Genomic DNA, 14,117 nt, shown 5'->3' on the forward strand with positions numbered 1-14,117 from the left:
TGAAATATCAGTGTGAGCCAGGGCCATATTTCTAACATCAGAGCCCAACCTGTTATGTATGAACTGAAGCAAATCCTACCAACAATGTTTCAAAATCTTGCCTGAAAAATAGAGGCTAAAAGAGAGGATCAATTTCATTTTAATCCCCTTGGTTTTGGCATAATATATTTAGATAGGCAAGTGTACCTATACTTTTGGCCATATAGAGTAGTAATGGGCAACATGGTGGATCTAAAAGGACTTTGTATGTGATACCTTGCCACTCAGAAAAACCATGTATAGAATTCTATGTACTAGGCAGAAATTGTTTGAAATAATGGCACAAATGGAACCTGATCCCTGGAATGGGAAGAAATGTGTAACAATTCATGGTGTTTCCTAAACTTGATTAGATCAGAACATAACAGTCAATTTCACAGCTGGATGAAATAATGTCTTGTTGGATAATGGTCTAATTATATGTTGTTTGTTCCAGGGCCCTCCAGGGTCCCAAGGTTCAAAGGGTGACTATGGGGATCCAGGACCTCCAGTAAGTACTTTCTCTCCATATTTACATGTTTTACAACCATTATCTGGCCCATAGGTCATAGGTCCCTTATGTCTGTGTCACTATGTCACCTTTCAATGGGATGGACATGCTCAATTTTACAGAGCTCTTCCTACCAGTATTACTGTGCCACCTTAGTGTGGGAGGGACAGACTCCATGACCCACAGCCTCCTCCTTTTTGTGTCACTGCGTCTCCCTGCAGTGGGAGGGACAGAATCCATTTCCCACACCACCCTCATCATAGCCCCGTGCCCTTTTGCCAATGCCGCTCCCATATTAAGTCACAGACCACCCATTTGTTATCACCTACCCAGCTTGAAAGGTGGCAACCCTACTCCCAACTGTCCCCTGTCTGTGTCCCCACCGTGTCCCCATCAGTGGGAGGGGCAGTCTCATTGTTCCATAGCAGTTTTTTGGTTTAGTGTGCCATCATCCTGCAGTGTAACATTGTTCTACCACTTTCTCAATGGGTTTTTTTCTCACTGTCAAACTTAAATTCCAGGGTCCTCGTGGCTTCCAAGGTATCCCAGGACCCCCGGGAAAGGTTGGCAAAAGAGTAAGTAAGCTAGTCAAGCATTTAAGTTCCGCCTCACAAACTCTAATTGACACACTCTTAAAGCAGAAGCAACCTTTGTCCAATTTAAGAAAGAGTTTAAACGAAGAAAATGGTTTAAAAGAAACATTTTGATAAAGAATACAATTCTAGTAAGAAGTATCCCTTTAAGGGATCTAAAGCTTAACTAAAGACATAGGACAAAAACTTTGTACATTATGTTATAGAGTCTTGTACAAGCCCAGCCCTAATAGCCTCATCTTCTTTTCTGCTGATTCCCATTGTATGCTCTGTGCTGCTGTCACTTATCTGAACTTAGGGACCCACTCACACTATAGAAAATAAAACTCACAATACAGGGCTCAGTAGTAATTTATTCAGATTCTCATTACAAGGCATCTCTGAAACCAGTGCAATTAGCATCAGAATTTCATAATTAGCCCTGTAGCATCAGCTTATATATCAGGTTGACAGGCAAACCTCACTTTCTGCTTGATAACAACCCCTAAGCTTAGCTTCTCAACAGCAGCCCAGAGCACACGGAGCATGTGCAGTGTCACTGACACTCTGAATTTTGAAGTTCTGGATCATCACTGTTGCTGAACCTTTGGTCTAATGCAATAAGTTCAGTATATACAATATAGCATTTCTCTTTCAAGCTACTATTCTATATTTTATTTGCCTCTCTCCTTTTCTCAAAGACCTCTGATAACTCAACTAACCATTCCCTATCCCAATTTGCTAGAATTTTCACATTTAGCTGAATATACATGAATGTTAGATGAGGCTTTCCTATATCTGACTTTGTCCACTTTTGTGTTCTTCCATCTTTTTTTTCCTTCTGTTTCCTTCATCTTTCCCATCTTTCCTTTAAAGGAAATCTATACCACCAGATGAAGTCTATCAGATTGTTTATATCATATTAAGTGGCCTCTGAAAAAATCTTACCAAACTGGAATATTTATATTAGTAAATATCGCCCATTTACATCTTTTACTTTAAACCACCATTTTGTGATGGGCTGTGTGCTTCCTCAGAGATCAGCTGACAGGAAGTAATGCAGCTCTAACTGTAACAGGAAAAAGTGTGGGAGTAAAAGGCAGATCTTTGTCTATTAATTGGCTGATGTGACCTAACATGTACTGTATATGTGCCCTTGGTTTATTTGCGTGTGTGAATTATATAATCCCAGGGGGCGGCCCTAAATCCTTAAAATGGCAGTTTTCTATTTAGGAGTAACTAGTGGCACATCCTACTAAAAAGTATATTTTAATGAAAATGGTTTCTTTAGATATGAGTTGTTTCATGTTATATATTTTTATAGATACCTGCAATTTTTGTAGGTATAGTTTTCCTTTAAGTTATAGTCCTACCTTGTGCCTCAGCTGCTTTCTTTCTGCATCTTACTTTGCTTCCTGGTGCCCATAGTTCACTTTTGCCCTTATTTTTGGCATTTTCTCCTTTCTTATTTTTGTACAATTGTGTGTCTTTCCACCAAAGACTCTCACTGATGTATATTTTTTTTAATTTTCACTAATTCCTCCTTTAATGTTCCTCTCATGCACATTAGGGGCGCTCTGGAGCAGATGGTGGTCGTGGTGTTCCAGGAGAAACCGGAATGAAGGTATGTCTTGCTACTATCAATGTTTTGGCAGGTGTTTAGGCTGAAGGCTTCTTCATTAAATTGCCAAATTAAATTTTAGATTATAAGTGCTGGGTGCACAAAACACCCTAATTGTCTATCATGATGTTTTCAGTAATACCAGTGGCCCTTTTCATTGGAGAAAGGGTCCAGATATGTCAGATACTGCACAATAAAGTTAAAAGAGAAGGAAAGGCTAATAAAGAGTTAATCTCAAGCTGCAGGCATACCTTCAGTTCTCTCAATAGTGCCCTTATGTCTCCCCATATTTCTCCCGTTCAGAAGATCAGAAGCCTCATAGGAAAAAAACACTCTGAGCTGTGTAAAGAAAGTTCTCATAATGCCTCACTCCTGCACCCAGACCTAGACCGGTGTACATGCTCAGTTAGTAAGACTATGAGGAAGCTTCCTGCTGATTGGCTCAGATCCAAATTTCTAAGGGGGGGTAGTTCTTGAGGGAGGGGGGAGCAGGAAAGGGAAGAAGGGAGAGAGCTGTGTACAGGAAAACAAACAGACAAGAAATCCTGTATCTTTTGAAAAAACCTCAGTGCAGTGTTTCTTCATTGCTTATGGTTGTATTTACATAGACCTTTAAAGGAGAAGGAAAGTCATTTTGGTATTATACTGCCAATAGCTTCACCACATTAGTGCCACCTAGAACACTATATTTATTCTGCAGAAAGCTTTACCATAGTAAAGAGCCCTAGAAGCTCCCTCTGTTTGTTTAAGATAGCAGCTGCCATTTTTGCTTGGTCTTCATAGCTTCCTGCTGCAGATCTAGTCGTTGCTAGCTCAAATCACACATTCTGATAGGAGGGGGGAGTGAGTCTTATGAATTCTTATGGGAGGGGGGAGCAGGAGAAGTGAGAGAGGAGAGAGCTGCGCAGACTCTGCCCCAGGAATGAACGATTTTTCTGAGAGAAGAAGTCTGATACAATAGAACATGTTTACAAAAAAGGAGACAAGAAATCCTGTGTTTCTTTTGATAGCGGACTCAGTGCAGCGTTTCTGTGAGTGCTTATGGCTGTATTTACATAGACCTTTCTGATAAAGCTTACTTAGTTTTTACCTTTCCTTCTCCTTTGAAAAACTTTGCTTTAAGTCAAAGGGAGTGCTGGTCCGCTGGCTTCATTACAAAAAATATAATCAGTGTAAATGTCACTGAAGATGTGTGAAAGGGAAATTGGCCATCACATTAAAGTTGCTATTTGATTCAGCAAAAATGTGATAGGCCGGCGAACAGAGGGAATATATGCAGTACAAATGGCATGGTTTGGGTGGGGAAGATATGCCCAACATATATATACATGGTTGGAAAATGTAGGGTTTACATATCCATTAACATTAAATAAAATGTAACTTCTTATAGGGTGACAGAGGTTTTGATGGATTGCCAGGACTCCCAGGAGAAAAGGGTCACAAGGTAAGAACTGTCTGTTTAAAGAAGGAGACGTTCAGTTTATTTTTCATTTGTGTAAAGTGTTACTGTCCCAGGGCATGTCGTTCCCATTTATATGTTTTATTGGTTAGTTCTGCTTACTAAAAATACCTTCACATTCGAAATATAAGGAATAAATAAAGTTAACCCTTACATTGAAATAGGGTATATTTCAGTTTTAAAGTGTTCATTGGATTGCTATAACTTTAATAAGACGGCCACTTGAGCAGACCTCCTCATGCAATGTCCAAGGGCAACCTTATCTGATCTATATTTAACCACGACAGTCACCTACTCATGTAGTCCTTAGTCAAACTGCCTGATCATTGCTCAGTGTGTAAAGCCCTCATCCAACCATTTGGTGGTGACCATGTCACCTTACCATTGGATAACAGCTGGTGGAAAGAAGTGTTGTTCAAGGTTTCCCAACAGTACAAATAAGAGGTTATTGCTCTTATCAAGAGCGATTTAATGTCAATTATTTGATTTATCATATTTGATTACTACAGAAAACCTTTGTGCCTTGTGTATATGTAGCACCTAGACTCAGGACCTGCTGTGCCAATGATTTTTGTCTTAGGTGCATAACACATTGGCAGGTGCAAAAGAACCCTTGTTTTATAATGTACTTGTGTATAAACTACTGGATTCATATGGAAGTTCCTATTACACCCAATGCCAACTAAATCACATGCAATGGCAGGGTGTAAGAAAACATCCATAGCTTGCCACCTTGATATCTAAAATGATTTGAATGCAAACAATTACATATGTGTATCTGCATTAATTTCAAGTCTGTTAAGTAGAAATTTAATTGACGGAGCTCCATAAATACACATTTTAATAACTGAGCCCATGTTATCTCAAGTAAAGTGACCTCTTATTATTTCAACCAGGGAGAATTTGGCGGCCAAGGACCTGCCGGTCCTCATGGAAAGGATGGAGAAAAGGTAAGCCAACATACAACCCAACAGTTACAATTTAATAGCTTGGCCAGTTTAGCCACATCCTCACCCAGCCATCGCTCAATTCACTCAAACCTTTCTTGGGCTAGGGCTCTTCTGCACCACATAAGTAGTGGTAATGATGAACGTTGTGCGAAGTTGTACATATATACTATACAATAATAGTACAGACAATGGTAACAAACAATGTAATACATTTTTATAAAGTGTTACAAGTGCCTCCTGGGCACCATGGATGGCCACTCCTCTGCAACACCTATAGAACCAGAAAGGCAATGATATAGTAAATCCTAAATGCTAAAAACAGGTTCTTAATTGCACTAGTGCAGCTGGCCAGAACATCCAATAAAATCAATGCTTTCATTTTCTGACTGTTAGTAGACTGATCACAACTAACTGACGATTGTTTGCTACTTGGGCTATTAAGAACCTCTCTCTAGTCAGACTGACTGAGTTCTAACTGCTGATTGGTTGGAGTAAAACTGAGCATGGGATTTCTCCCATACATAGTCAATAAATTTCACACTGTAACATAAAGTAAAAGCTTCCCAGCTGCCAGATGCTATAAATGCAATGTGCTATTAATCACCCCTGAGAACAGAATGCACTGAACACATTGTTTTTCACTGCAGAGGGAATCACAATAAAATATTTTGATTTTACTTCACATCTGTGCTTAGTAAAGGGGAGATTTTTTTTTCTTTACTGGAAGCAGTACCAACCTCAAATCTGTATATATTACCCTTCTCCCTAAAAGAAAGTTAAATAACAAAAGGCATATGATGATAAGCATAAGGAGGAATCGCCCAAAAACTGGCACATCTGTAAATGATGCCCATCTGTTGCTCTTGCTACATTTCCATCCCGTCATTCCAGCAATGGGACAGACCAGAAGAAACTCTGAGGGACACTTACTAGGGTAATCAGGCAGGAGAAATAGCCTGGAATAGAACATTCTGATGGCAACCTACAGAGGAAGAGCCAGGATTTTTTTTAACTCAAGTACTATACAGCATGTCTATAGGCTTTTCAAACTTAGAGAGTCTTACCTACTAGGTATTTAACATAAGGGAAAAGTCTAGATATCCATTCAATATTTAACCTGATAATCCCTGGTGCCTACCATACACTTTTGGGCTAAAGCTAACAACTCTGTACAGAAAGCTTTTGATTTGATATCTCCTTCATTTTATTATGGTGTTTTTATCTTTTTCCAGGGTTCTGTTGGACCACCGGGGCCTGCAGGTTCTCCAGGAGAAGCAGTAAGTTGTCTCTTGCTTGAACTCTATCCTTAGCCTTCATTTATGATGGTGGTAATAGTCAGAAGGAAAAGATACGTAAAGGACAAGCAACATCAAAAAATAATTTAAACCAATTCCTATTATTTTTGAGCCCCAAACACCATTTACACATATTATTCTAATTATTGTTCAGGAAGCCCCCTTGCCACTGTTTTGGGCATTTGAGTTAAATGCAACCTGTGAAGCCCTTCTAGCTGGAACTTCTATAAGTTTTTCTAATGTTTTACATGGTCTGCTGACCTTACCCCAGAGCCCACAAAATGCTTACCTGAACGAAGACTCAGAACCACACTTAAGTGTCTGAAATGGAAATGTTCCACTGGAGAAACCTAGTTGGTCGGGCTTCCATGAGGCAAATTAAGGGGCGACAAGACTTGGAAATTAATTGCATATTTATAAAGAGCTGGCTTACGTTCTTACGACTTCATAAACATTTCTACTTGTGGTTACACCACCCTAATTAATTATTCTGCAAATCCACACATTTCTACAGGTTACACATTTTAATATTCATCCTTCTTTTACTGGATTGTAAAAAAAAAATGGTAATTCTGCTGCATTAAGTGAGCAAGTTAACCTTGGAACAGATGGCCGGGCCTGTTGTTTCCTATTTCCTGGGACTGCAGTTGATAATTGTTGGGCTCTACACATGGTTTTGATTTTACACTCAGGATTCTAAATAAACTGGAACTTTAACATGTAACAGGCCACAGTACAGCTCCTTCTTTCTGCCTTACCATTTTACAGCTCCTTATGTGCGTTGAATGGGCCAGGACAGGGGTTAAATTATTTTATTTGAAAAGTTAACAGTTCTTAATAGTTTTTGTGGGAATCCCCCGTATTCATATGACTGGAGGGGAACAAAGCAAAGGTGTGGTCTAGATGTAACTCGGGGTAGTCAGTTGAAACAGAACATGGTTGGGGAGTCCCTGGCGTTGTAAGAGCATGTCATGGATGTCAGCTTTAAAGGTTGGCTTCTCTGCATGGATACAGTGGCCAAACTAGACTTTTGCTGAGAGTCAACTCCCATGGAGTCTTGCTGTGAAGGAAGGAGGGCCTATATTTACTGGACTAATGTAGAGGATGCGTTAGTGTATTCCCAAACACAAAACAAAGTCTTCTGATGAATGCACAATCCAGAGCCCGTACTAGTCATAATAGTAATTCATTCTTTGCAACTGCATACATTTGAAAGCATGGATTTTTATTTAAAAGATCATGAAGCTTATAATCCATTGATTATTAAAATCCCACACCCATGCCAGGGTAAATCCCATATGGTGGTCCTATTATCTTAGACACCTTGGAACCTGGTGGCATTCTGTCACTGGAGGAGAGTGCCAGTTATACAGTATAAACTAAAGTTGAGCTTGATTACAGACTTGAAAACACAGCATGTTTCGGGCCCCTTAGAGCCCATTCTCAAGTATTTGAGTCTTGAAGGGACCTGAAACATGAAATGTTTGCAAGTCTGTAATAAAGCTGAATTTCAACAGTTTTTATGGCATGACTGGTGTTCCTAGTTATATTGACTATACCAAATGCGAGCATCCACACCTTTCATGGCTGCAAGCATCAGGTCGGAAACACCCAGGGCAGTGCTTGAACAAACACCAGCCATTTGCTTTGTCTTGGAAAAAGTGTGCTACAGACTGATCATTCCCTACTTCCTAGAGACCTCTTGGCTATGGAGCAAACTTTGCAACTTGGCACCCCCTTCATGTACCCCAACATCACCCCTCTACACACATTCCAACAAAGGCAGCTTACCACCATAGTGCCAGAGGGACAGTTCTAAAAAGTATATGTTAAGTGAATAATGTGGATTTTATCCTTTTTCCTTCAGGGTGCTCGTGGTCTGGTTGGCCCCCGTGGGTCCCCTGGACCTCCTGGTCAGCAAGGAGTGAATGGAATTGATGGCGCTCAAGGTCCAAAAGGAAATCAGGTAAATAGCCACATTAAGAACACACAAGTTTTAATGGGCTGTACTGTATGCTGTCATTAAAAGTGAGGTTTAAGGTGGCCATTATTGCAAATTAATATAATAAAGTAACATACATGATTAATTAATGATATACTAATTATAATTACACTTGTACCATAGACTGGAATCCTTCATTTTTTTAATTGCTATTCTTTTGCCAACAGGGTATCCAAGGAGAGGCAGGACCTAATGGGCAGCAAGGAACTCCAGGGCCCCATGTAGGTATACTCATGAAAAGTATAGAGATGTTCTGCTTTCAGACTGTGTAGTTGTCGCTTTTATTTTGTCACTCTAGTTTGCTTTACTGGTCTTTAAAGTTTCCTGGTGTTTAATTTGAGAGTTGAGCCCCCTGTGCAAAGTATAAGTCCTTGCAGCGAGTAGGCTTTTAGCTAAATACTGAAGTGTAGACAGCAGCTTAAGAACCTTCCTCTACCGTGGGAATGGCAGGTAGCCCTGAATTAAACATTGAGGTCTACCTAATGTTGCTCATGTCCATAAAGAATGGCTTTAAGAATAACACTGACAACAACCTAGTAATCAAGGAACCTTTTTTTGTTTATGGGAAGGAGACCATGAACTGAAAACCTATTCCTGTGTAGCAAGCTTAAAGAGCCACTATTGCCTCTAGTGTTCCTGCAGGAATACCTATTTCCATGATCTGTGTTATCTCTCCATACAGGCTGTTTAACAACATGTGGTGTTATAACTGCCATAGAAAGTTCCATTTATAACCCTTTTCAGCTATTTAGACCCCCAGTTATGTCAGAACATGTCCCCCATACCTACCATACCATACCTCTTTTAGCTGTTTGTTAAAGGATTATAAGATAATAAAAGGACTATTGAAGGTTGTGTCCATAGTGTGGCAACTGTAGCAAGACTAAAACTGCAAGCTGAGTGATGAGCCCCTTCATAAAAGCTAAAGAAAGTAACTATACTCCTTTCAATATTCAAAAAAGTGAAACCAAAAATGACATCATGATTACCCTTTAGTTTGCTCAAGCGAGAGCAGATATTGGCTGATGATCTGGTCTTTTCTTGACATAATAGGCAGACCATTGGCCTGTTTCTGGAATAAAAACAATTGCCTTTTAGATACTGACTGATGATTTAGTCTTTTCTTGTTATAATGGGCAGACCATTGGCCTGTTTCTAGAATAAAAACTATTGCATTTTTAGATATTGACTGATGATTTAGTCTTTTCTTAACATAATGGGCAGACCATTGGCCTGTCCTTGGGATGAAAACAATTTCGTGTAAGTTCATGAAAGCCTACCTCTTCACAGATGACAACACACGTGCCGTATTAAATATTGTAGAATAGAATTTCTTTATCTGATGTGTTTAGAATTTGTGTAGAATTATAGTTCGTTCTACACAAGTTTGTTTATACATGTATGCAATAAGTAGTAATTGTCTATCTGTCTTTGTTCTTAGGGTCTGCCTGGACCTCAAGGTCCCATTGGAATGCCTGGGGAGAAGGTAAATGAGGCTGTCCAAAGGATTTGACATTAAATTACTTATTGTCTTAATATTGTATAGATCAGCATGGGTGTAAACTCCTATAAATATTAACACTAACACTACATAAATACTGCACACATTTATCCTATCCCTTTCTTACTGAACAGGCAGTTATTCACTATTAACAGGTATGAATAGTAAAGCATGTCAATCGCTTACACCATCTTGTAACCTGCCATATCCAAACAGGGGTAGATTGTGACACCCATACCAATAGAGTACATCCTCCTACTGAACAGGTGCTCAACCATTCAGTGTGAATGAGCTTACAGCACATGTATCCTGTCTACTGTCTAATTAACATTATCCACCTCATACTGAACAGGTGTTCAGCCATTTGGTATTCACCTCATACTGAACAGGCGTTCAGCCATTCGGTATTCAACTCATAGCGGACAGGCGTTCAGCCATTTGGTATTCACCTCATACTGAACAGGCGTTCAGCCATTTGGTATTCACCTCATACTGAACAGGCGTTTAGCCATTTGGTATTCACCTCATACTGAACAGGCGTTTAGCCATTTGGTATTCACCTCATACTGAACAGGCGTTTAGCCATTTGGTATTCACCTCATACTGAACAGGCGTTTAGCCATTTGGTATTCACCTCATACTGAACAGGCGTTTAGCCATTTGGTATTCACCTCATACTGAACAGGCGTTAAGCCATTTGGTGTTCACCTAATACTGACTTATTTGTTTATTTGGTATCCACCTCATACTGGACAGGCGTTCAGCCATTCAGTATTCAACTCATAGCGGACAGGCGTTAAGCTATCCGGTATTCACCTCATACTGAACAGGCGTTTAGCCATTTGATATTCACCTCATACTGAACAGGCGGTCAGCCATTTGGTGTTCACCTAATACTGACTTATTTGTTTATTTGGTATCCACCTCATACTGGACAGGCGTTCAGCCATTCAGTATTCAACTCATAGCGGACAGGCGTTCAGCCATTCGGTATTCACCTCATACTGAACAGGCGTTCAGCCATTTGGTATTCAACTCATACTGAACAGGCGTTAAGCCATTCAGTGTTCACCTAATACTGACTTATTTGTTTATTTGGTATCCAACTTACACTGAACAGGCGTTAAGCCATGCGGTATCAATCTCTTTGGTATCCACCCCATACTGAACAGGCGGTCAGCCATTTGGTATTCACCTCTTACTGAACAGGTGCTCAGCCATTTAGTATAGATGGGTATTAACATGGAAACATAGTCAATCTTTACATCTCTCTTCAATGCACATCACATCTGTACTTCTACTGAACAGGTGCTCAACCATTCAGTATGAATGAGCTTACAGCACATGTATCCTGTCTACCTCTAACTCAGCAGTATCCACTCCATGCTGAACAGGTGGTCAGCCATTCGGTATCCACTCCATGCTGAACAGGTGATCAGCCATTCGGTATCCACTCCATGCTGAACAGGTGATCAGCCATTCGGTATCCACTCCATGCTGAACAGGCGGTCAGCCATTTGGTATCCACTTCATGTTGAACAGGTGGTCAGCCATTCGGTATCCAATCCATGCTGAAAAGGCGGTCAGCCATTTGGTATCCACTTCATGCTGAACAGGTGGTCAGCCATTCGGTATCCAATCCATGCTGAACAGGCGGTCAGCCATTCGGTATCCAATCCATGCTGAACAGGCGGTCAGCCATTCGGTATCCACTCCATGCTGAACAGGCGGTCAGCCATTCGGTATCCACTCCATGCTGAACAGGCGGTCAGCCATTCGGTATCCACTCCATGCTGAACAGGCGATCAGCCATTTAGTATAGTAGGGAACTACCATGAAAATGTTGTCAATCTGTACATTTCTTATACCATTCTTTAAACTCCACACAGGTGTTTGTGACATCCTTAGCAATACTATTTCACTTTATAAAAAAAGAATCTAAATACTATCCATCTCCTGGTGAACAGGTGGTTAGCCACTCAGTATGATACATGCAGCTCACACAAACTAACCACATCTCAATAACAGGCAGATAATCTGTCTCTTATACCATGCTGTATCTGCCAAATCCAAGGAGGGGGCTGGGCTGTAACACCCTTAGTAATACTAGGTTACAAAAAGTCAAGTGGTCAGTCATTTAGAATGAATGAGATTTATTGTTAATGCATTGTGTATGTGTAAATCCTATATGTAACGGTGTAGACGGTGACATCTATAGTAAAACTATTTCATAAAAGCTTTTTAAAAATGACAGCAGTCAGCCATTCGGTATCCACCTCATACTGAACAGGCAGTCAGCCATTGTATTCATGTACTACCAAACAGGCAGTCAATCATGTAGTATAAATTGGGATTACTGTTAAAGCTCAGTTCATCTGTAAATCTATTATGTGATCCCGTAAACTGGCAGAATCCACGGTCAGCTTTATGGTATGAATTAAAATGACTCTAAAAAGATTGTCTTTTAGTAAAACTATTGTACCATCCTGTGCACCAAACAGGTGTACATTGTTACATCATAAACAATTATATTAAAAAAAGAAAGATGGTGTATGCTAGCACCTCTATTTTATACCATCCTGAAAATGACCAAAATCCAACAGTTATAAATTGTGATATCCTTAATGTTATGTCATAGAAACACAGTACATTTATACCATCCACCTCCGATTCAGTAGATGGTCGGCTATTTGTTATGAACATGGATAAGTGTAAAATTGCTCTTCATCTCTAAATCGCTTAGATCATCCTGTAAACGACTAAAACAACGTAGAATAATGTTAATGGTTTCTTTTCTGTCATATAACATGCTCTTTTTCTGCTTACTTGAATGAGCTTGCTTCCTGCTTATGTAAGTATGACCCACTAATCCAAACAAGCCACAGCTTACCTAAATACCCACCGATTACAAGAAAAACCACCTGATTATACTGTGATCTATGGCTGGAAAATACCAATAGTAGTGGCGAACCCCATCACTAAGCATATGGAACCCAGACTCTAAACCTTCTGTCTTCACACAGGGCCCCGCCGGAAAGCAAGGAATCTCTGGACTGGCCGGATCGGATGGCCCACCTGTGAGTAAAATGGACTTCTTTAATATATTTATGGGGAGCTGTAAGTTGTTCATGAAAAAAATAAGCAAAATGTGAACATATTTTCCCCACAAGGTTTTATAGTTTATATCTTAAAGTAGTGATCCCCAACCAGTGGCTCAGGGGCAACATGTTGCTCCCCAACCCCTTGGATGTTGCTCTCAGTGCCCCCAAACCAGGTTATTTTTGAATTCCTGACTTGGGGGCAAGTTTTGGTTGAATACAAAGAAGATTTCCTACCAAATAAAGCCCCTGTAAGCTGATAGTGTGCATAGAGGCCCCTAATAGCCAATCACAGCCCTTATTTGGCTCCTCCATGAACTTTTATGGTGCTTATGTTGCTCCCCAAGTCTTTTTATATTTAATTGTGGTTACGAGTAAGAAAGGTTGGAGATCCCTGTCTTACAGTATACTCATTGTGAATTCAACTTAATTTGCTGGGTCAGTAAAAGGAACCAGCTGATAGGCTGTAGCAGATTTCTGCAGATTTACTCTTGAAGGACAACTGAAACATAATTAACCTACTGCACCCCTGTATTGTTTGTCTCCCCGCTACTTTAAACTTTAGTCTTACATGTCCCAAAAGCATACCTTTTATCCTGTAAGAATGCACTTAAGTTTAAGATTACTACGGACTGCTGCTCTGCCTTCTTGGAAAATAAAGAAACATCTAAAGAACATGCAAACCAATGATGTTCCCTTTAACTGAAGATGCTACAAACCTTTGAAAACAATACATTACGTGAAAGAATTAATACTGCGCATGTACCATGGCTAGATTGGAACATTCTGTATATGTACAGGTATAGGATCTGTTATCCAGAATGCTCAGGACCAAGGGTATTCCGGATAAGGGGTCTTTCCATAATTTGGATCTTCATACCTTGTCTACTAAAAAAAATCAATAAAACATTATATATATTAGTTGGGATCAAGTACAGGTACTGTTTTATTATTACAGAGAAAAGGGAATCATTTAACCATTAAATAAACCCAATAGGACTGTTCTGCCCCCAATAATGGGTAATTATATCTTAGTTGGGATCAAGTACAGGTACTGTTTTATTATTACAGAGAAAAGGGAATCATTTAA

General features: G+C 39.9%; 1 protein-coding gene across 2 annotated transcripts in view; it reads left to right on the forward strand.

The window, feature by feature from the left end:
- The window catches only part of LOC100497990 (collagen type V alpha 3 chain), a 132,058-nt gene that overhangs the window by 82,458 nt on the left and 35,483 nt on the right, over positions 1-14,117 (forward strand). For both annotated transcript variants that reach the window (XM_012953005.3, XM_004918818.4), the window contains 10 exons: positions 476-529; positions 1,051-1,104; positions 2,672-2,725; positions 4,113-4,166; positions 5,078-5,131; positions 6,364-6,408; positions 8,294-8,392; positions 8,596-8,649; positions 9,870-9,914; positions 12,953-13,006. In XM_012953005.3, coding sequence (XP_012808459.1) covers positions 476-529; positions 1,051-1,104; positions 2,672-2,725; positions 4,113-4,166; positions 5,078-5,131; positions 6,364-6,408; positions 8,294-8,392; positions 8,596-8,649; positions 9,870-9,914; positions 12,953-13,006 — 567 coding nt within the window. The remainder of the gene's footprint in view (positions 1-475; positions 530-1,050; positions 1,105-2,671; positions 2,726-4,112; positions 4,167-5,077; positions 5,132-6,363; positions 6,409-8,293; positions 8,393-8,595; positions 8,650-9,869; positions 9,915-12,952; positions 13,007-14,117) is intronic.

The sequence above is a fragment of the Xenopus tropicalis genome, chromosome 3, assembly GCF_000004195.4.
Source record: "Xenopus tropicalis strain Nigerian chromosome 3, UCB_Xtro_10.0, whole genome shotgun sequence".
NCBI classification, from domain to species: domain Eukaryota; kingdom Metazoa; phylum Chordata; class Amphibia; order Anura; family Pipidae; genus Xenopus; species Xenopus tropicalis.